The sequence below is a fragment of the Zea mays genome, chromosome 8 (assembly GCF_902167145.1).
Source record: "Zea mays cultivar B73 chromosome 8, Zm-B73-REFERENCE-NAM-5.0, whole genome shotgun sequence".
NCBI lineage: Eukaryota > Viridiplantae > Streptophyta > Magnoliopsida > Poales > Poaceae > Zea > Zea mays.
In genome coordinates, this window is record NC_050103.1 from 175079078 (window position 1) to 175100889 (window position 21812).

The 21812-nt window shown below is 41.6% G+C and overlaps 2 protein-coding genes across 2 annotated transcripts; both read right to left on the reverse strand.

Annotated features, from left to right (window-relative positions):
• Window positions 1-10161: 10161 nt before the first annotated feature.
• On the reverse strand, window positions 10162-15535 carry LOC111589976 (uncharacterized). Its single transcript, XM_023300909.2, has 2 exons — window positions 12641-15535; window positions 10162-11642 (listed from the first exon to the last, which is right to left on the reverse strand). Exon 1 carries the CDS (start codon window positions 13696-13698, stop codon window positions 13132-13134), a length of 567 nt encoding a protein of 188 aa, XP_023156677.1. The 5' UTR covers window positions 13699-15535; the 3' UTR covers window positions 10162-11642; window positions 12641-13131.
• A 4817-nt stretch (window positions 15536-20352) lies between these two features.
• On the reverse strand, window positions 20353-21570 carry LOC100384107 (uncharacterized). Its single transcript, NM_001176696.2, has one exon. The coding sequence runs from the start codon at window positions 21485-21487 to the stop codon at window positions 21089-21091; it is 399 nt and encodes a 132-aa protein (NP_001170167.1). The 5' UTR covers window positions 21488-21570; the 3' UTR covers window positions 20353-21088.
• Between the last annotated feature and the right edge of the window lie 242 nt (window positions 21571-21812).

Genomic DNA, 21812 nt, shown 5'->3' on the forward strand with positions numbered 1-21812 from the left:
GACTTGTTCTTATCTCCCTTCTTTGACTTGTTCATAGCCATGACAGTGTTATTTGGACCCCTCTTTTTGCCCTATAAGCCACATCCTTGTTTTTCCCTCTGATCCCTACCTTTGATGGGTGAGCGGCTAGGATTAGAAACCGCCTGTGATGTGTGTCTATCACAGGCGGTTCCTTTAAACTGGACCGCCTATGATGTGTGTCTATCACACACGGTTTTTGATTGACCGCCTGTGATGTTGTTTTACATCACAGGCGGTGCACCACAAGCGGTTCCTGGAACCTCCTGTGTAGAGGCTAACCGGACCGCCTGTACAGAGGTTTACTGTAGTAGTGATTAGTGCAACCCTTTTGTAATAATTCACAACAAAGTGGGAGATTTGGAACAAAGATATGCAATAAAATATGCACGAGAGGTTGGAACAAGCACAAGAGGGATATTTAGACATGGACATGGACTTAGGGGAGCTATTGATCAATGAGTTCGAAAATGTAGATCAAGAGTAGATCATGAGCTACGTCAACTAAGTGAAATTAGTATTAAAAGCTCATTAGAAGGGGATAACAAATTATTTGAGCAAGAAAAGCACATAAATAGAGGGATCAAGCTCGCGAATTAATGTTTATTATATTATTTATGCATTATATTTTCTTGCTTGTATTGCATTTGTCATAAAGTCTTACATGCTAGTGTGCAAATATTTGATAGAAGCAAAACTTGGGATGGTTGATGCAACTAGCAGGAATCTATAGTGTAGTCTTAGAGAAGCAAGTGAAAACTGAAACCTTGTTTGTAATATTAATCTCACATGATATATAGTTTTAGATGTATATGTTGGAATATTCCTACCTTGGATATCTTTTATTGTACACCTATAAATATAGGATCTCCCTATAACTTGTACTTTGTGGTTAATAGTGGTTATGTTTTCTCGTGGTTGTATGCTCCTCCATATTGGATGGGATTTTTCCACGTAAATCTTTGTGTCTATTTTATTCCCTTTCCTAACAAGTGATATCAGAGCTAGGGTTAGACACATTATTTTTATCCACATTGTGGTCGCCACCGCCGCCCGGGTTTTGCCTTCAATTCGTCGACTTCAGAATTTTTATCTCGTATTATGTCGACTAAATTTGATATTCAAAAGTTTGATGGCAAAATTAGTTTTACTATATGGCAGATTCAGATGAAGGCTGTTTTTACCTAGTTGGTTGTTCAAAAGGTGTTGCAAACGTGACCTACTGACATGACTGTGATAAGTGGCAAGATATTGATGAAAGAGCTTTGTCTGCCATACAACTCAGTTTATCTTTTGATGTTCTGCGTGAAGTAATACATGAAAAATCCGCAGCAACATTGTGGAAGAAATTGGAGGAGCTGTATATGACTAAGAGTCTTGCAAACAAGCTACGTCTCAAGGAGCATTTTTACACTATTCGCATGTTAGAAGATACATCTATGCAGCCACATCTTGATGAATTTAATTCAATTGTTGTGGACCTTGAGAGTCTTGATGTGAAGATAGATGATGAAAATAAGGCAATTTTGTTATTAGTGTCATTGCCCCCTTCTTTTAAGCATTTTAAGGAAATTATGCTTTATGGTAATCATACTTCACTGTCTTTTGAGAATGTTAAGTCAAATTTGTTGTCCAAGGAAAAATTTGATGTTGATTCTCGTTCCGAACCCAAAGGCGAAGGTTTAATTGTTCCGGGATCTAGAGAGCATAAATCCAACCTTTATTGTCGTTATTGCAGAAAAAATACTCATCATATTTCTCAGTGTTCCAAAGTGAGAAATAAAAAGGAGAGAAAGAAAAAGGAATTGGATAAGTCTTCTGTTGAAGCCAGTTTTGTTGAAACTTTGGATAGTGAAGCTCTGTTTGTTGCCTCTGTTGAAAAGTGCTCTTCTTGGGTTCTCGATTCCGTTTGCACTTTTCATATTTGTTCACATAGAGATTGGTTTTCTGATTATGTTCAGTCTCATGCTGGCGAGGTTGTTATTGGAGATGGATCCACATGTGAGATTATTGGAATCGACTCTATTTATATCCAAGTTCATGATGGCAGTATTAAGAAACTTATCGATGTCCATTTTGTTCTAAAATTGAAGTGAAATCTTATTTCTTTGAGCATTTTAGAAGCAATGGGATTCAATTTTGCTGCTATTGATGGTGTTCTTAAGATTTCTCGCGGCAATTGTATTATTTTGAAGGGCAACCGTTTGAATAATCTCTATTACTTGCAATGTTCAACAGTTGATGATGAAGCTATTTCTATTGCGTTCCAGAAGAGATGTTATTTTGATAATACGAAGTTGTGCTCCAGTTCCAAGTCTAATGATTCCTTAGACTTGGTTGTTATTCAAATTTAGCATTCTAGTGGTGTTTGGGAAACAATTCTATGGATTTAGAGTCAAGGGAAGATTTGTTGGAATATGCTTCTAATTCCTTTTATATATTTGGAATATGCCTTGGAATATTCCTTGGAATATTCTTTCCTGTACGCCTATAAATATAGGTCCTCCCTGTAACTTATACTTTACGGTTAATAGTGGATATGTTTTCTCGTGTGTGTTTGCTCCTACATATTGGAGAAGATTTTTCCACGTCAATCTTTGTGTCTATTTTATTCCCTTTCCTAACAGTATATAACAAAGGTTGATGCTAAGGATGAATTAACATATGCTATACATGAATTAAATATACAATTCTATCTTATATGCCTTATCATTACTTAAGATTAATAGCACTTCCACAAATTTCATATTTATGCATGTGTGCAATCTTAAAATCAAACTATTTTAGTCCACACGTTTAGAGGAGTTATTACTACAAAATCGGGTTGTATGATGCTTATCCAAATCTTAACAAGTGGTTTTAGAGTTGAATACATAACCTAAAATTAAACTATATTAGCATTTTACAGTTATACAAAGTGTTAGCTCAAAATAAAAAAACCATAAATCTTGTTAAAAGCTATGGTTTTCATATAATATTATCTTTACAGGACATCATATAAAAATATATGATTTTGTGAGCTCACAAATCTTAGTACACGATTAATATGCCCCTAAAATTTTATATTAATTCCTCGATCACATTTATAATACATTTGACTTTTTTACCAAGTTTGATCTGCTCGTCTTAATTATATTTTATGAAAAAGAAAAAAACAAAGGCATACTTAAAGTATATTATATGTTAAACAATATTACAAAATAATAATTATTATAAAAATATGAATAAGACGAGTTGATCAAACTTAAGGTAAAAATGTCAAATAAATTATAAATCAGAACGGAGAGAGTAGTTTTTTAACATCTAAAGGTCTCAAATAAAAAATTTAACTATAAATTCTATATAAAAACCATCTTTATTCGATGTCGTAAAAAAATATGATTCTTTTTAAATGGAACCTTGACAAGCCTATCCGGTGGCATGATAGAACTATATTTTTTACGTAACTAATTGATGTCGAGCGTGATAAATTTTATCGAACCAACGCTCATGACATGGTAACGTTATTTTTACTATAACGTGTCAGATCAAAATGACAAAATCAAATAAAAACAAAAGGGGATGTGGTTATATTTATAATAAATTTATAAAAACATAAAAAAATAAAAAAATTCACAAGTGGAGGACCCTAGACTAAAATTGAATCGAACGGTGCAGAAAAAAAACCAATGGCCAGATACGGAAGGCGACTCCAAGTTTAGCCGCCACAACAACGCACGATACGAGAAGTTGTTTAGGGGTTCGAACTTTAAACTAGTTTGTTGGCAACGATGACCGTATAACGTTAACCACGGCATCTAGCTGGCACGGCAACCGACGTTGTTGTCAGTCCTTCCATCACAGGAATGAGATCCTTCTGCCTACATTTTGGTCTGCCTCCGAGTCTCATTGTCCTTGTTTCTATATAACACCATTTTACTTAAGCAAAAAAACGACAACGCAAATAGATGTCTCAACTCTCAAGTCTTAATGTTGGAACTTTTTAAGTCTTCTCGAATACAGATTAAACGACTCTGATGTTTTTTTAACCTACTTATAGCGTTTAAGGGCATGTTTCAAAATAAAATCTACATAAAAAGCAGTCCATCTATTACTTTTTTTACTTATGCCATGTATCTTATTCAGACTTCTAAAAACAAGTTTGCTAGTTTCTATTCAGTTTCTAAAAACAAGTTTGCTAGTTTCTTAAAAATCAAGAAACTGGTTACGTCTAGCTAAAACCAGTTTTTGGACAGCTAGTAATTGTTTATAGAAAAAGATATAAACCATTTTTTAAAAGATTAGTGGATCTAAACACTCATATCCAATTTTTTATATAAAAGCCAGTTTTTAGAAACCAAATATTAAAAACATTTAAAAAAACAAAGTGGATCCAAACAAGCTGTGTTAGAGCTAATCTGAATAATTTTTTGCTGACTAATTATTGGTCGTGGTATGTCTTAGGTTGGACATGACTATTTACCTTTGTTTGCTTAAATATAGCATTTGCAATAATGTTATACTAAAGGGTCCGATTAGTAAAATCAGGCGCTCATAATTTTTTCTTCTGTTCCTCCTCCCCGTCTCTTCCCCTGACCTTCAACGGGCGAGGTTTTTTTGAAAGCATCGTCCCGCATCTTCCCCTTCAACCCCCGACACCCAACCGAAACCGTAGAGAGGGCCACCGAAAGCTTACTCTTTTATACCTTCCTACTTCAAAAGGTTTATTCACATTGCGGCCGCCACCGCCGTCTGGGTTTTGTCTTCAATTTCGTCGACTTCGGAATTTTTTATCTCGTATTATGTCAACTAAATTTGATATTCCGAAATTTGATGGCAAAATTAGTTTTGCTATATGGTAGATTCAGATGAAGACTGTTCTTACCCAGTTGGTTGTTCAAAATGCGTTGCAGACTCGACCTACTGACATGACTGATGATAAGTGACAAGATATTGATGAGAGAGCTTTGTCTGCCATATAGCTTAGTTTGTCTTTTGATATTCTGTGTGAAGTAATGCATGAAAAATTCGCAGCAACATTGTGGAAGAAATTGGAGAAGCTATATATGACCAATAGTCTTGCAAACAAGCTACGTCTCAAGGAGCGTCTTTACACTATTTGCATGTTAGAAGGCAAATCTATGCAGTCACATCTTAATGAATTTAATTCAATTATTGTAGATCTTGAGAGGTTTGATGTGAAGATAGATGATGAAGATAAGACAATTTTGTTGTTAGTCTCATTGCCCCCTTCTTTTAAGCATTTTAAGGAAATTATGCTTTATGGTAATCATACTTCACTGTCTTTTGAGAATGTTAAGTCAAATTTGTTGTCCAAGAAAAAATTTGATGTTGATTCTCATTCTGAACCCAAAGATAAAGGTTTAATTGTTTGGGGATCTAGAGAGCATAAATCCAACCTTTATTGTCGTTATTGCAGAAAAATACTGATCATATTTCTCAGTGCCCCAAAGTGAGAAATAAAGAGCAGAGAAAGAAAAAGGAATTGGATAAGTCTTCTGTTAGGGACTTGTTCTCAAATGCTATGAATTAAGAACAAGGCAACACAAAAATAGATTAATGGTTAATGTCCTTCGTCCTTCGAAGCATTATTTCCCTTAGGATATAATGATCTTCGGACGAAGGTTATGAAGGACTTACCTTCATAATCACAACATATATCAATGAAAGACGAAGCATATGAAACATGGGAAACAACATGAATAATCGTATGACATCATAATATATCTTTTATTATATAATCATGAATGAATAAGAATAACACAGGATTACATTTGTACCTTTGGCTTGATAGAAGGTAAAAGTACAAGCGTGACGCACGAGCGAGTACAAGTCAGCGTGAACAGTACGTGGGTACTATTCATCTATTTATAGGAACAGGGCGTAGCCTGTGTAAATTTACATTCATGCCCTTCATATTTACTATTGACTTATGGACAACCCAACGAGGACTAGATAGTCTTTTCCCTTTTATGGCGGTTCCTTTTTTCTGCCATTGGGCCGAAGCTCCCTTGCGCGTAGCTTCGGAGCAACACTAGCCTTCGTCTCGACCATGTTTTTCACATCGTATATGGTTTTAACCCGAGTCCGAAGGTACCTGTTCATATATTACACTTGGGAAACATTGTTAAATCATGTTTTTGAGGACCTTCGGAAGACGAAGGCCCCCAATAGTAGCCCCTCGCAGTATTAATTTGTTAAGATAACGAATTCAGACTATGATATGGACAAAGGCCTTAAGCCAAAGGTCCGAAAAAACACCTTCCCTTTGCTAGAATAGCAATAATCAATGACAGACGGGGCCCTCCAATTTGCAGCACACTGGGCGTATAAATATGGACTCACACCAGCTGCATTTGATACGTTGTTTCTGCCATTTGCATTATTTTCTCAATCTTTTAGCTCCTGCTCACTAGCGCTCGCTAGATTTTCAAGCTCTCTGAACTTCGGTTTAAAAGGCGCATTTTTACCATGTCTGGTGAAAAAATGTCCCAAAAAAGAAGGTTGTTGTGGAGACGAAACTGACTGAAGAGGCGAAGCTGTTTGAGGAGAAGAAGGCTGTGGATCCTTATGTTGCTGGATTTGTTGAATCGATGGCAAAGACAAACACTAAGAAGATTACTAGAGAGATACTCGAAGGTTTATCTGAAGATACTGGTGCTAGCGATAGTTATGATGTGGAAAGTGGGGATGAAGATTCTGAAGATCGGCCCTGGCGACCAAGCCATTCTATCTTCGGAAAATCAACCATTAAACAGAGTCATCTTGAGAACATGAGAGGACGGTATTTTCGGGACATGTCTATTGTGAGGGCTGGTGGAGACAACAACGTCCCTGCCCTTGTGGAAAACGAAGTTGTAATTTACCGAAGCTTCTTCAAGGCTAGGCTTCGGTTCCCTTTGAGCAAGTTTGTAGTTGAAGTGTTGAAAATCTACCAGATCTTCCTCCATCAGATTACCCCCGAAGCTATAATAAGGATGGGGATTTTTGTCTGGGCAGTAAGGAGTCAAGGGCTAGAGCCAAGCGCGAAGTGCTTCTGCAGTATGCATGAACTTCTATATGAGACGAAGGCCATGGGTAAAGAACAGTACCACAACAACTTCGGTTGCTATGGATTTATCGCTCGCCCCAACGCAAGCCACCCGGTGCCAACATTTCGGAAGAGATGGCCCGAAGCTTGGATGGAAGAATGGTTTTATGTGAAGAATGATTTGAAAGCGAGGGAAGATATTAAGGAAGTCATCATGCGACAATTGAAGCGTGTCAGAGGGCCTTCAGCACTATTTGTTCCTTTATTGGGACAAGAGATTTAATTCAAGAACATATAGCCTTTAGGGTATGGCCGCTTGTAGACAGCTGGGAAATGCCGAAGGAGACCACCACCGACTCTAGCGTAGGTGGTCTGGTCCAGCTGAAGTATACCTTCAGATGCAGGGAGAAGTTTGATGAGCCAAACAACGACTGGCTAAAGTGTATCGAAGCTACAAGTGATGAACTGCTTGGAGCATATTCCAAGGCGGAAGATAATGCTTTGTCTGCAGCTTTCGAAGGTCGGGGAAAGAAAAAGACTGAACAGAGTTTTTGACGCCATCGGCTTCGTATACCCCGATTACCGCTACCCACTACGGGGACAGGGGAAAAAGAGGAAAACTGCTGCTTCGGCCACCCCAGTTGAGCCTGTGCCGAAGGGCAAAAAGGTGAAGGTTCTTACCCACCGGCCGCATTACATTAAACCGACCGTGGTGCCTGAATTTGGCGTAGGGACCTCTTCTGCTAGCAAAATAAAAGAAACTATCCCAACTGCGCAGAGCACTGAAGAGCCGACTTTAATGCCGAAGGTGCTTACAGTCAAGCTGGTTGAAACGAAATTTGATAAGGCTGAAGAGCCAAAAATTGAAGAAATAATGAAGATGCCAGAGATTTTGAGCCCTTCAACAGAGGCAACAGTATCGAAGGTACAAATGGGTTCTGTCGTAACTCCTAAGAGGAGAAGGATGGCAAATGTTCTGGATGTTGTGTTAGAAACAACAAAAACCTTGAGTCATACTCCTACAAGGAAAGTTGCCGAAGCTTCCAAGTCACAACCCGAAGTTGATACTAAGGAGGCTGAAGTCGAAGCTGCAATAATTCAGGCTAAAACCGAAGCTGGGCCTTCAGTGCCTACCGAGATGGAGCGTGCTGACCCTAAGGACAAATCAACAGAGCGGATTGCAACTGAAAAAATTGAAGCTCCTGGTCCCGAAGCGTCGAACAAAAGTATTGACTACATTATTCGTCATGCTTCGGGAAAGGTACTATCCCAAGAAGAAATGTTAGAAGCGCAACACTATGCCTAAAAATTGAAATATCCGAAGGGGGCGTTAGTGTTCAATGGCAGTGGCGAAGAAGACTTTTTGTACTGTCTCCTGGATAACAAAGAAATATTCGTTTTTCGAGAGATAGGTAAAAGCATCGGATTCCCGAAGCTGGAAGACGGTCTTTCGATTTTATCGAAGGACAAACTTGCTGATAGCCTAGCATACAATAGCATAAAGGTATAAAAACTAACTCTAGATTTGAAAAATGAGGTATTTTATTTGTCATACTTATTCTTTCCTCCACCTTGCAGGGCTTGATTCTTAGTAATGCCCTTAGGGCATAGAAAAATATAGAGGACGAAGGCTATACAATGGCCCTGAACAACCTTCGTTCAAAGGTAATTGAACTGAGAAACGAAGGTCTTGAAGAAGACAATCTTATTCTCTCTGGTTACAAAGTAAAAGAAGATGAAGCTAGCTTCAAAGCCCAGGCCGAAGCCTAAAAGATTGAAATTGAAGACCTTCGGAGGCAACTTGCCGAAGCTAAAGAAAAATGCGCGCTCGCAGAAGCTAACCGAGAAATCAGCGAATATTGGAAAAATAATTTAGAGAAAAACATTGAAGAACTTCGCACATCCAAGGAAAGATGCTTTGAAAAATCCTTGGACCGTGTGAAGAAAATAAAAATCAGTTTCGCCAACGTGGGCGCCTACTCTACTGAAGAAAACTTCATACGAGGCGACCCCGAAGGCGTTATTGAATGGATAAGTGGGGAGGCCAAGAGCTTTGAAGAAATCTTAAGTGATCGCGGGGATGTCTGTGCATTTTCTAGTGCACGGGGGATTTCAGCTATCTTGGAGAAGGCGGGATGTGATCACATCAAGACTATGGCCCAGGCCGAAGCTGCCTTCTCCACAGACGACACGAAGGATCCTTCAGCTGAAGCAACCTTGATGGGCGAAAAATTCTATAATGATGTCTGGGTGAATGGTGGCCGAGAGATGGCTCATGAAATTATAAAGAAAAGTGAAAAAGACACCCATGACGCCCTGATAGAAGCAAGACAAGCTGAAGAAGCTGCAGAGCACGAAAAACGTATAGGTATTGTTTCTTGGCTTTTAGCTTCGACATTGGTTTTTATGGCTTCGGACTGATTAACTTTTTCCTATTTTAGCTGAATTATCTCCGCCACCGGAACCGTTCGATCCCCTGGCCGATCCAGAAACGAAGGAAGCACTGGAGATCATTAATATGGCTGAATCTATTGTTGACGAAGTCGTCAATAGATTGCTAAATGAAGTTTCCGAGAAAATCCTGAAAGAAGACTAGCACTTATTGTAAAAACATTTTTAAATGGTCGATGTAAGAGACACTAGAATGGACATTGTGCTTTTTATTGTAACGAAGCTGTAATATTTGATGTGTGTAACTTTGGATTGAATATGTAAACTATTATAATCTATTTCTTTACGATGCATGAAACTTACATACATACCGTTATTGAGCCTTCGGCGAAAAAACACCTTCCCTTCTTTTCATGCTTCGTAAAGAAAGAAGATCTGTAGTTTGTAAAAATAAAGATAGCCATGCTTTGGAAAGAGAGATCCCTCTTTTGTGTGCAGGCTGACGAAGCTGTAATTCGAAGCTTACTTCGTGTAATTTTGACAATATTTTCCAAAAATCGGCTCTGTGGCAGAACCTCCAAGTTATCGGGCCCACATGCACCTGTCCTTGTCTCAAAGACCTCAGACGGCCATGCATGTGCACCAGATAACTTAACAGGATCCGTCCGATTGCCCCAAGGACACCGGATAAACCACTTACAACCAGAACCGCGGGATTAAGTAACACAAATCACACACACCAATATTTTTGCAGCGGAAATCTTATTACCAAATATTACAAGTTACAAAAAATTTATATTATTTTATCGGAGTGATTACAAAAGTATAAGTTTGAAATATATGCTAGCTCAAATGACCATCCTCAGTAAGAAGATAAAGACGGGTTATACTTATATAAGAAGGCCGAGCCCACCGGCACTTAACACCATCAAAAGCAGCACAAAGATAGAACCTGAAAAACAACAGGGAATAAAACCCTGAGTATGGAATTACTCAGCAAGACTTACCCGACTAAAGAAAAGACTCTCAAGGGTATGCTGGATTTGGGAATCAAGGAGAGGCTTTAGCAAGAATCAACTTAGATACTTTTGCAGAAATAGCTTACTAAAGTGAGTCCTTACTTCCAATATTTTAACGCCAAATTAAATATTAATAGACTTTGTTTGCATATGGTCTACTTTCACCATATCATCAATACAACATCATTTTTATTCATGAGATTCACATCCTGACTTAGGTTGCAGGTCAGTGATCAAGTCTCCACTCTCCGGGGATATAACGGCGATCCGAATCGATTTACTCAGCTGAGGATCTCTAACCACACGACATATGTAGCACTTAACCCTTGCATATGTCAACCGTTCCCACAGATCCTCCACAACGTGAACCGGTCCGCGCTACCCGGGAGCACAGTACTCCTCCATCCAGCCTCTAGCCAGGAGGGCACACGCTACTCCCACCATCTCCCACGCCCAGTGCGCGGTTGTCTTTTCACATATGGAATAGCCGGGTTCAAGCTTACCCTGTCCCATTTCCAGGGCATGTGGCTAGTTAAGATAGTCCTTGATCTATCAGGCCTACATACGCATCCAATCCTTAATTGACCCGGACGGAACATCATCTGTTCCTAGCCCAAGTCTCGAGTTAAGTACTTCCACCCTTAGGATTGTTTTGTGTTTCTAAGGATGAAAAGAGCATTATAGGGAACTTTACAGTAAGATCCCACCATGCTCCCAATGAAAATATCCGTGCAGGTAGAGATCATCCTTCCTCAGGATCAACCTGAGCTAGGCATAAGTGCAAAGGACAAACTCTATCTGCCTATAAGCAGGGCTAAGCATTTTTTTTGTAAATCATATTTTGATACTTCACCAGAAGTATCTATAAAAGGGATGGATTTCAAGGTAGGCAATGCATCGAAGGGTTTCCAAGCAACTTCTATAAACCTAATGCACATTTCACTAGACTTAAAGTGTGCAAAAATAATTTAAAAACACAAGGAAGGGGTTGCATGCACCGGGGCTTGTCTGGAAGAAACACTAGGTTAGTGTTGTTAGACGATGTCCACTTGACGATCATCCTTGTTCTGATACTTGTTTCGTCTATCCATCTTCCGGATTGTCCATCAACATCATCCTGCGGATTAGCCCGCGCTTGGGATCGACTTGGTTCGTCTTCCGCATCGCGTGATTAATTAACGTACCTGAATGAAATGGATTATGCACATGAATGCATATCGACAAGAATATCACACACCTAAATAGTGCTACGCGATAGCGGAACACCTAGCGGCGAGGCGTTGTACAAGTTCATACGGAAATACTAGTTATCGATATTCGACTACGCGTAATAATTACGCTTCTTTAAATTAAACGAACCTAACGCAAACATCATGAAACAACAAATAATACATATTTAATATAATTAGCCTAATTTTGGCTACACGATAGTGAATCGAATATCTAGTGACGAGGCACAAATAACATTTAAAAGCAATTACCAGATACCGGGATATTACTAAGTACAACGTTCGCGCTATTTTAACTTAACCGAATCTGACTTGAACAAGAAGCGCTAATACAAAACACAAATCCTATATATATTCCTAAGCTAGAGAATTAACAAACCGGCTCACTAATGTTAAATTGACTCAGATGTCGTGGAAACGACAACGAGTCCCAGTTCAGGTGATTCATCGAACACCTAGCGTGCAAGTGAACTAGATGGGCCAAACGTGCTTAGCGCAAACGGTGATGCCTCGTAGGGAATGAACCTACACGCAAACACACAAAGGAAACAAACTAGCGCTAAGTAACGCAGATCGCTACCGCGCATCTGTGCTATAAATAAGAGAATCATCGTGATAATATATTTAATCGAACCATTCATCAATTCTAATAGCAATAAAAACGGCACAGCTCATTGGGACCATATTTGACTCAACACCTGATAACAACAACGATTTCTAATTCAGACATTTTCTCGAACACCTAACAAGTCTACATACCAGACGAGATTAAATATCGAAATACAATATCCTATCCCGTAGAGAAATAACCTAACATCAAACATATACAATGAAATACAGATAATTACTACAGCACATCACAAGTATCTGATTCTAACGTCGCGGGTAATATTCATCCAATATATTCATCGAATTAATTGATTAGTAGGAGTAGCGAGCTAGAGTACTATTACCAATTCGATGAGAAATTCGTGGAAGTAGCAACAACACTTGGCTCAGGCCCTTCATCGAACACTTGTCGAGCAGAGGTTGACGAGATCGCGGATGAGAAACGACGACGAATTCCGGGTTCCAGCCATTCGTCGAGCACCGGGGGCGGTCGATGGCGAACACGCCGAAACAGAGAAGTTTATCCGAGCAGCTGCAAACAACCGTGCCGGGGACATGTCGAACACGAATGACACGGATGTGCCAAGCGTAGCAAACGACACAGAAGCACGCGACATCGAGTGGACAGAACAGGGCGAGATTGATGACACACACCCATGGTGAGGCGGGGTCGGCGAATACCGGCGCCGGACAGCGCCCAGCGCACGACGAATCGAGCGCGGCGAGCAGCAAAGAAAATCTGCGCGCAATGACGATCTTGGCTAGGGGAAAAGCTCCGCTGCGCAGGGATCCGAGCTCGACACAGGGAGTTTCACGGCTCGCAGGCTCGCAGCGACTATGACCGAGCGCAGGGGAAAGAAGACCCAGGCGCTCGGAACCAGACAGCGACGCGAGCGCAGAGTGACACGGTCAAGTAGGGACCAGGACGCCGCGGCATGGACGCGAGCTGAGGGACCTGGACGCAGAGGAAGTTCCGCGCCGCATAGGAGCAGGCGCGCGCACGGAGCAAAGAAGCTGGGCGCGGCCAGGCGATGGAGGGACTCAGCGGGCAGAGGAAGGACGCCGAGCAGAGAGAAAGAGGAGCAGAGCTGGCTGGAGTCGGGCGCAGCGCTGGAGCAGGGAGATCGACCGGGCGCGCATAGCTTCGGGCAAACCCAGGGCGCGACTGGATATTACTGCCGGCGAGCAGAAAGATTAGAGGGAGGAGAACGTCGCAGAGGAAGCGAAGTGCCATGGCAGGGGCTTCAATCCGGCGCGGCCATGGCAGAGGGCAAGCACCGGCAGCTGGAGAAGCCGAGGGCCATGGAAGCAGGGAGCTCGACCGGCGAGCTGAGCTTATGCGCATGGTGCATTTATGTACACAGAGGCGAACACTAAAACTTATCAAGAACTTGATCTGCATGGCTGATGACGTGTTGTGATAGAATGCAGAGAGAATTCCCGAGCTGGCACGTGTACTGGAATCTAGGATATTACGATGGCTTGAGATAAGAACAAGGGAGCAAGAGACGTGAGAAGGAGATTTACGTGACCTGCTGTGTGGTGGCTGAAGATAATGTCGATAGAAGACAAGGCTTGAAGCGTGACATGGGTTGAAGTAATAAAGGGATTTCCCCCATTTTCGTTAATGGAGACTTAAAAGTAAGTGGATAATAGGACTAAGGTTTAAAAGAGATACAAATAAATTGGCCCAAAACAATATCAGGCATAAAAGAAAAATTAGATAGGATTTGATTTGGTGAGTACTCCTAAAATCAGATAATTTTCGTGACTGTTTCGGACAACACGGAAACGAACTAGATATCAGATACATTATTCTGAGACCATACTAGTTTAGTCGAAATCGGATAAAAATTTACCCGATGCCTAAACATAGTTGATTTGATTCGAAACTTAATAATTCATCCGTAGTCTGAATTATTACGACACGAGCCACGAAAATCTAATTTGAGACCGAGGCGAGAAATAACATACCGAATCAAATGGATTTCAGCTTCGGTATTTTAATCTGCGTGATTCGACTAATATTAGCCAGAACCATATCGGCTAATGCACACATGATTTCGTCGCTAAAACAGTGTGCGGATGGATAAGTTGGATCCAAACCCCACGCACAATTTCGCGCGAGCTGAATTATTTTACCCCGAACAATTTAGTCGTCAAGTTCAACTGAATTTGTCCGAGATAAAATCATCCGAGTGAGTCGGGCTTCCGAATTCGTATTCGCGCGAACGATGAATTTTAAATAATCACCGGACGCACCGATTTTCGGAACAAATATGTTCCGAACATCACGAAAATTTTAGGAAGAGCCCGGATAGATAGAAATAAAAACGATGTCGCGCTCGCGACAGACGACACCGATGCGATATAAAAATCGCGATAGACGAAGATGTTTAGAATTTAAAAATCCATTTTATCCACTGATTACGTGCTTAAATCCGTACTCGTTGTCGAGCGGAATATAAACACCTGGGGTGTTACAATCCTCCCCCCTTAAAAGAATCTCGTCCCGAGATTCGGATCGAAAGACTTCTAAGGGTAGAGAAGTATGTAACCCATGTTCGTATCAGCGATAATCATAAGACAGTCTTGGGCGAAGGCGAGTGCCTCAGAATGCGGTTTCTCTAGCGGACATAACATGTATCGCCTTAGGCAAATTTAGAAATGTCCACCAATAGAGACGATATCTGCCAGAGGAACACATAAGGTTCCATGTGTGCAGTTTGCTTTTTCTGATGACACTGTACTATCTGAGTCTGTTGAGTGAGCAGCAAATAGGCGATTTTACCCCAACAGAATCAGATGCACCATCTTGGGTAAAACATACAAAATGAAGTTTACCAACAAGCGTCACAGTGAGTTCGTAGCGCATGAGACGGATGTGGACGTCGAATACTGTCGTGGTTAACATGTGGTTAACCCGAGAATTCAAGTCTATGAAAGATGGTATAGATTCGAGAAAAATCATCCGCGAATGGATCTGTAGATGCTGCCTTCGCAACCAATCCATTTTATCGAGCACTAGGCATGGATCGACTTGATCACACATGCTGGAAAAGCACACGTGAGGCGTTCGAGGCATGACTAGGGCGATGATTAGGTGGTTACTGGCCGACTTAATCTCATTTCTTATAAGTGCTTTCTTCAGGGTGGGTTAAACCAGAGTGAGTTTAGACAACTCGACAATCGATCTCTAAACTCAACCTTTGTTCATTGGGCAGTTACAAGTTAGTAAAAACCAACTTGTTAAACTTACATTGAGCAGGTCCTCTCAGTACCATCGGTAAGCCAAGGGTTGAGAGTTCACCCTGTTAACAAGAGATTATGTATTTGGGTAAAAATCCATTTGGTCAGATTGTTCATCCATTCCCTCATGCAAGATGAACTGACTTGGTGAGGGAATACATGGATTAAATAAGAGAGCGAATGAACAAACTCCTGCATCTCAGCAGCAGGAAAAGTCAATCTCCAATTTGAGAGCTAATTAGCTGTTTTCCAACACTAAAAAGCTCCAAGACTTCACCTTTACAAGAAAGGATGTAAAGGGAACTTGTATGAGTAGTCACTACCAAGATCAAAAGAAATAAGACCACACATGAAAGTGGTATGCCCTTTTGATCCCATAGAGATGATAGATGTTGCTTGGTCACTTGACAAACAACATAGAAATCGTTTCAAGGAAGATATCCACGGAAGATAACACACCAGTGTAATCCTATAACGGATCATGACTAGAGACTTCGATATCGGCATGCGCCAAGCAGCAGAACCTTGCGTGTACATTCACAAGGGGCTCTCAGTTTCGCCGCGGTACCATAAGTCCTTAACCATGACACCATTACAAAACTGGCACCAATAATGAATCTCACGTGGTAAGAATAATTTGTGCAGAGATAACATATCGATATAGTCTCATAATGGATTATGACTACTAACTGTGATACTAGCGTGTACCGAGCAGCACAACCTTGTGTGTATACCCACAGGAGGCCCTCGGTTTTGGCGTGGCATCATCAATTTTAGTCATAACGCCAATACTAGACATAACCAATAAGAAATCTCACACAACACAAATAGACTGGTCAAGGATGACAATATACAAAAGAGACTCCACCTGTAGGAATGGTTACAAGTAGAGAGCCAAATAGATCATGGCCCGATGAAATGAACACGATATGGCCAAAACCTAACTTGATGAAAGGAGTATGATGGGAGACTGTTGCTTTAGTCCAAAAATATTTCTACGCCCATTATAGAGATCATGAGGACAAGGATTAGTATCTATTAGATACGGACGGAAAACAATCATAAGATTAAGTGGGTATGCCTTGGATAGATATGGGGAAACCAAAGGCATCAATTTCAAGAAAATACTCAGACAGGTCTGTTCTGGGTTAGGTTGATGAAGTGACAAGATAATCCGCAAGGAGAGGCCAAATACAATAGAGACCTCAACCTGCATCAACTGAACAAGGGAATGGTTCTAGAAGGAGACATGACTTGAGATTCTTGTTTTAAGCTTGGGTACATTTTATGTTCAACACAGAAATTATCTAAGCATTTATTTGTATGGGCTTTGTCATGGAGTGATAATGGACAATTCAAATTTGGGTCTAAGTTCACCAAGGAAGAACATGGCCTAATTTTGGGTTTGGGCAAAACAAGTCACTAACCTTCTATCGACACATCAAGCACAAGGGCAAACGCATTTGCACTAATGGTCAAATTATGAAAAGCTAAAAGCAATCTAAACCTGTATCCCTAGGACACCACATCATTTACAATCACCAAGTTTTGGAATAAAGGTGAGAGAAGCATTTTGGGTGTATAGGTAACAAACATAATGCAACAATCAAGATGCATGCTCGTCTTATTCGTCCTCACTGATTTTGCCAACATACTGCGGCAATAGCGTTCTATATCGGTGGCATACTTACGACTCTCTCGGTATTTTACTAGTCGTCAACTACACATACGTTTTCAGGGTTAGTGTACCTGCAGAAAATTCCATCACAGCCCAATTCCCAATGATGCAGTTCACACATGATAGTTTATCACAATTTATACTCCATATATTGCTATATGGAGGCCAGCTCATCATTAAGCGCCGAGCCACGCATAGGCGCCGTTGCCACACTTTAACCATAGGGCAACTCATTATGGTCACTCACCTTCTTACCTGAGCGTAGGTGCGTCGTTGCAAGTACATTACATTTCTCAGTATTCCCATGTCTGTATACCCATACACACGCATGGGGTACTGAATTCCCGGAAAAGTAAATACTCCACATCACAGCCTTCATATATATATGTGGAATATGTATATAATCAAGCGCTTTTTACACTCTTCCCTAGACCGACGGTTGTTCGGTCATGCTCTCACATCTCACCTTACCTTGAGCGTCGATCCATTCAAAACTGAATGGCCTCAAAAATAACAATACACATGTATGCAATACCCACCCGGTTGTGGGTTATGGTTTTCAACTAAGCCACCTGATAGTCCTTACTTTATGGCTTAATAGAGAATGTCGCTAGCATTATAGTTTTTCAAAACTGTTTTTCAAAGCCAAACAATGTGTTTAGTTGAAAATAGGTTTTCTAAAACCAAAACTTTTGTTTTGAAAATACGTATGTGACTGTATATACTTAATCCAGCTCCGATACCAGCTGTGGCAGAACCTCCAAGTTATCGGGCCCACATGCACCTGTCCTTGTCTCAAAGACCTCAGACGGCCATGCATGTGCACCAGATAACTTAACAGGATCCGTCCGATTGCCCCAAGGACACCGGATAAACCACTTACAACCAGAACCGCGGGATTAAGTAACACAAATCACACACACCAATATTTTTGCAGCGGAAATCTTATTACCAAATTTTACAAGTTACAAAAAATTTATATTATTTTATCGGAGTGATTACAAAAGTATAAGTTTGAAATATATGCTAGCTCAAATGACCATCCTCAGTAAGAAGATAAAGACGGGTTATACTTATATAAGAAGGCCGAGCCCACCGGCACTTAACACCATCAAAAGCAGCACAAAGATAGAACCTGAAAAACAACAGAGAATAAAACCCTGAGTATGGAATTACTCAGCAAGACTTACCCGACTAAAGAAAAGACTCTCAAGGGTATGCTGGATTTGGGAATCAAGGAGAGGCTTTAGCAAGAATCAACTTAGATACTTTTGCAGAAATAGCTTACTAAAGTGAGTCCTTACTTCCAATATTTTAACGCCAAATTAAATATTAATAGACTTTGTTTGCATATGGTCTACTTTCACCATATCATCAATACAACATCATTTTTATTCATGAGATTCACATCCTGACTTAGGTTGCAGGTCAGTGATCAAGTCTCCACTCTCCGGGGATATAACGGCGATCCGAATCGATTTACTCAGCTGAGGATCTCTAACCACACGACATATGTAGCACTTAACCCTTGCATATGTCAACCGTTCCCACAGATCCTCCACAACGTGAACCGGTCCGCGCTACCCGGGAGCACAGTACTCCTCCATCCAGCCTCTAGCCAGGAGGGCACACGCTACTCCCACCATCTCCCACGCCCAGTGCGCGGTTGTCTTTTCACGTATGGAATAGCCGGGTTCAAGCTTACCCTGTCCCATTTCCAGGGCATGTGGCTAGTTAAGATAGTCCTTGATCTATCAGGCCTACATACGCATCCAATCCTTAATTGACCCGGACGGAACATCATCTGTTCCTAGCCCAAGTCTCGAGTTAAGTACTTCCACCCTTAGGATTGTTTTGTGTTCCTAAGGATGAAAAGAGCATTATAGGGAACTTTACAGTAAGATCCCACCATGCTCCCAATAAAAATATCCGTGCAGGTAGAGATCATCCTTCCTCAGGATCAACCTGAGCTAGGCATAAGTGCAAAGGACAAACTCTATCTGCCTATAAGCAGGGCTAAGCATTTTTTTTAAATCATATTTTGATACTTCACCAGAAGTATCTATAAAAGGAATGGATTTCAAGGTAGGCAATGCATCGAAGGGTTTCCAAGCAACTTCTATAAACCTAATGCACATTTCACTAGACTTAAAGTGTGCAAAAATAATTTAAAAACACAAGGAAGGGGTTGCATGCACCGGGGCTTGCCTGGAAGAAACACTAGGTTAGTGTTGTTAGACGATGTCCACTTGACGATCATCCTTGTTCTGATACTTGTTTCGTCTATCCATCTTCCGGATTGTCCATCAACATCATCCTGCGGATTAGCCCGCGCTTGGGGTCGACTTGGTTCGTCTTCCGCATCGCGTGATTAATTAACGTACCTGAATGAAATGCATTATGCACATGAATGCATATCGACAAGAATATCACACACCTAAATAGTGCTACGCGATAGCGGAACACCTAGCGGCGAGGCGTTGTACAAGTTCATACGGAAATACTAGTTATCGATATTCGACTACGCGTAATAATTACGCTTCTTTAAATTAAACGAACCTAACGCAAACATCATGAAACAACAAATAATACATATTTAATATAATTAGCCTAATTTTGGCTACACGATAGTGAATCGAATATCTAGTGACGAGGCACAAATAACATTTAAAAGCAATTACCAGATACCGGGATATTACTAAGTACAACGTTCGCGCTATTTTAACTTAACCGAATCTGACTTGAACAAGAAGCGCTAATACAAAACACAAATCCTATATATATTCCTAAGCTAGAGAATTAACAAACCGGCTCACTAATGCTAAATTGACTCAGATGTCGTGGAAACGACAACGAGTCTCAGTTCAGGTGATTCATCGAACACCTGGCGTGCAAGTGAACTAGATGGGCCAAACGTGCTTAGCGCAAACGGTGATGCCTCGTAGGGAATGAACCTACACGCAAACACACAAAGGAAACAAACTAGCGCTAAGTAACACAGATCGCTACCGCGCATCTGTGCTATAAATAAGAGAATCATCGTGATAATATATTTAATCGAACCATTCATCAATTCTAATAGCAATAAAAACGGCACAGCTCATTGGGACCATATTTGACTCAACACCTGATAACAACAACGATTTCTAATTCAGACATTTTCTCGAACACCTAACAAGTCTACATACCAGACGAGATTAAATATCGAAATACAATATCCTATCCCGTAGAGAAATAACCTAACATCAAACATATACAATGAAATACAGATAATTACTACAGCACATCACAAGTATCTGATTCTAACGTCGCGGGTAATATTCATCCAATATATTCATCGAATTAATTGATTAGTAGGAGTAGCGAGCTAGAGTACTATTACCAATTCGATGAGAAATTCGTGGAAGTAGCAACAACACTTGGCTCAGGCCCTTCATCGAACACTTGTCGAGCAGAGGTTGACGAGATCGCGGATGAGAAACGACGACGAATTCCGGGTTCCAGCCATTCGTCGAGCACCGGGGGCGGTCGATGGCGAACACGCCGAAACAGAGAAGTTTATCCGAGCAGCTGCAAACAACCGTGCCGGGGACATGTCGAACACGAATGACACGGATGTGCCAAGCGTAGCAAACGACACAAAAGCACGCGACATCGAGTGGACAGAACAGGGCGAGATTGATGACACACACCCATGGTGAGGCGGGGTCGGCGAATACCGGCGCCGGACAGCGCCCAGCGCACGACGAATCGAGCGCGGCGAGCAGCAAAGAAAATCTGCGCGCAATGACGATCTTGGCTAGGGGAAAAGCTCCGCTGCGCAGGGATCCGAGCTCGACACAGGGAGTTTCACGGCTCGCAGCGACTATGACCGAGCGCAGGGGAAAGAAGACCCAGGCGCTCGGAACCAGACAGCGACGCGAGCGCAGAGTGACACGGTCAAGTAGGGACCAGGACGCCGCGGCATGGACGCGAGCTGAGGGACCTGGACGCAGAGGAAGTTCCGCGCCGCATAGGAGCAGGCGCGCGCACGGAGCAAAGAAGCTGGGCGCGGCCAGGCGATGGAGGGACTCAGCGGGCAGAGGAAGGACGCCGAGCAGAGAGAAAGAGGAGCAGAGCTGGCTGGAGTCGGGCGCAGCGCTGGAGCAGGGAGATCGACCGGGCGCGCATAGCTTCGGGCAAACCCAGGGCGCGACTGGATATTACTGCCGGCGAGCAGAAAGATTAGAGGGAGGAGAACGTCGCAGAGGAAGCGAAGTGCCATGGCAGGGGCTTCAATCCGGCGCGGCCATGGCAGAGGGCAAGCACCGGCAGCTGGAGAAGCCGAGGGCCATGGAAGCAGGGAGCTCGACCGGCGAGCTGAGCTTATGCGCATGGTGCATTTATGTACACAGAGGCGAACACTAAAACTTATCAAGAACTTGATCTGCATGGCTGATGACGTGTTGTGATAGAATGCAGAGAGAATTCCCGAGCTGGCACGTGTACTGGAATCTAGGATATTACGATGGCTTGAGATAAGAACAAGGGAGCAAGAGACGTGAGAAGGAGATTTACGTGACCTGCTGTGTGGTGGCTGAAGATAATGT

What these genes read in the sequence shown, in the direction of transcription:
- LOC100384107 (NM_001176696.2), bottom strand. Translation starts at nt 21,487, where the DNA reads ATGGCACTTCGCTTCCTCTGCGACGTTCTCCTCCCTCTAATCTTTCTG.
- LOC111589976 (XM_023300909.2), bottom strand. Translation starts at nt 13,698, where the DNA reads ATGCAGATCAAGTTCTTGATAAGTTTTAGTGTTCGCCTCTGTGTACAT.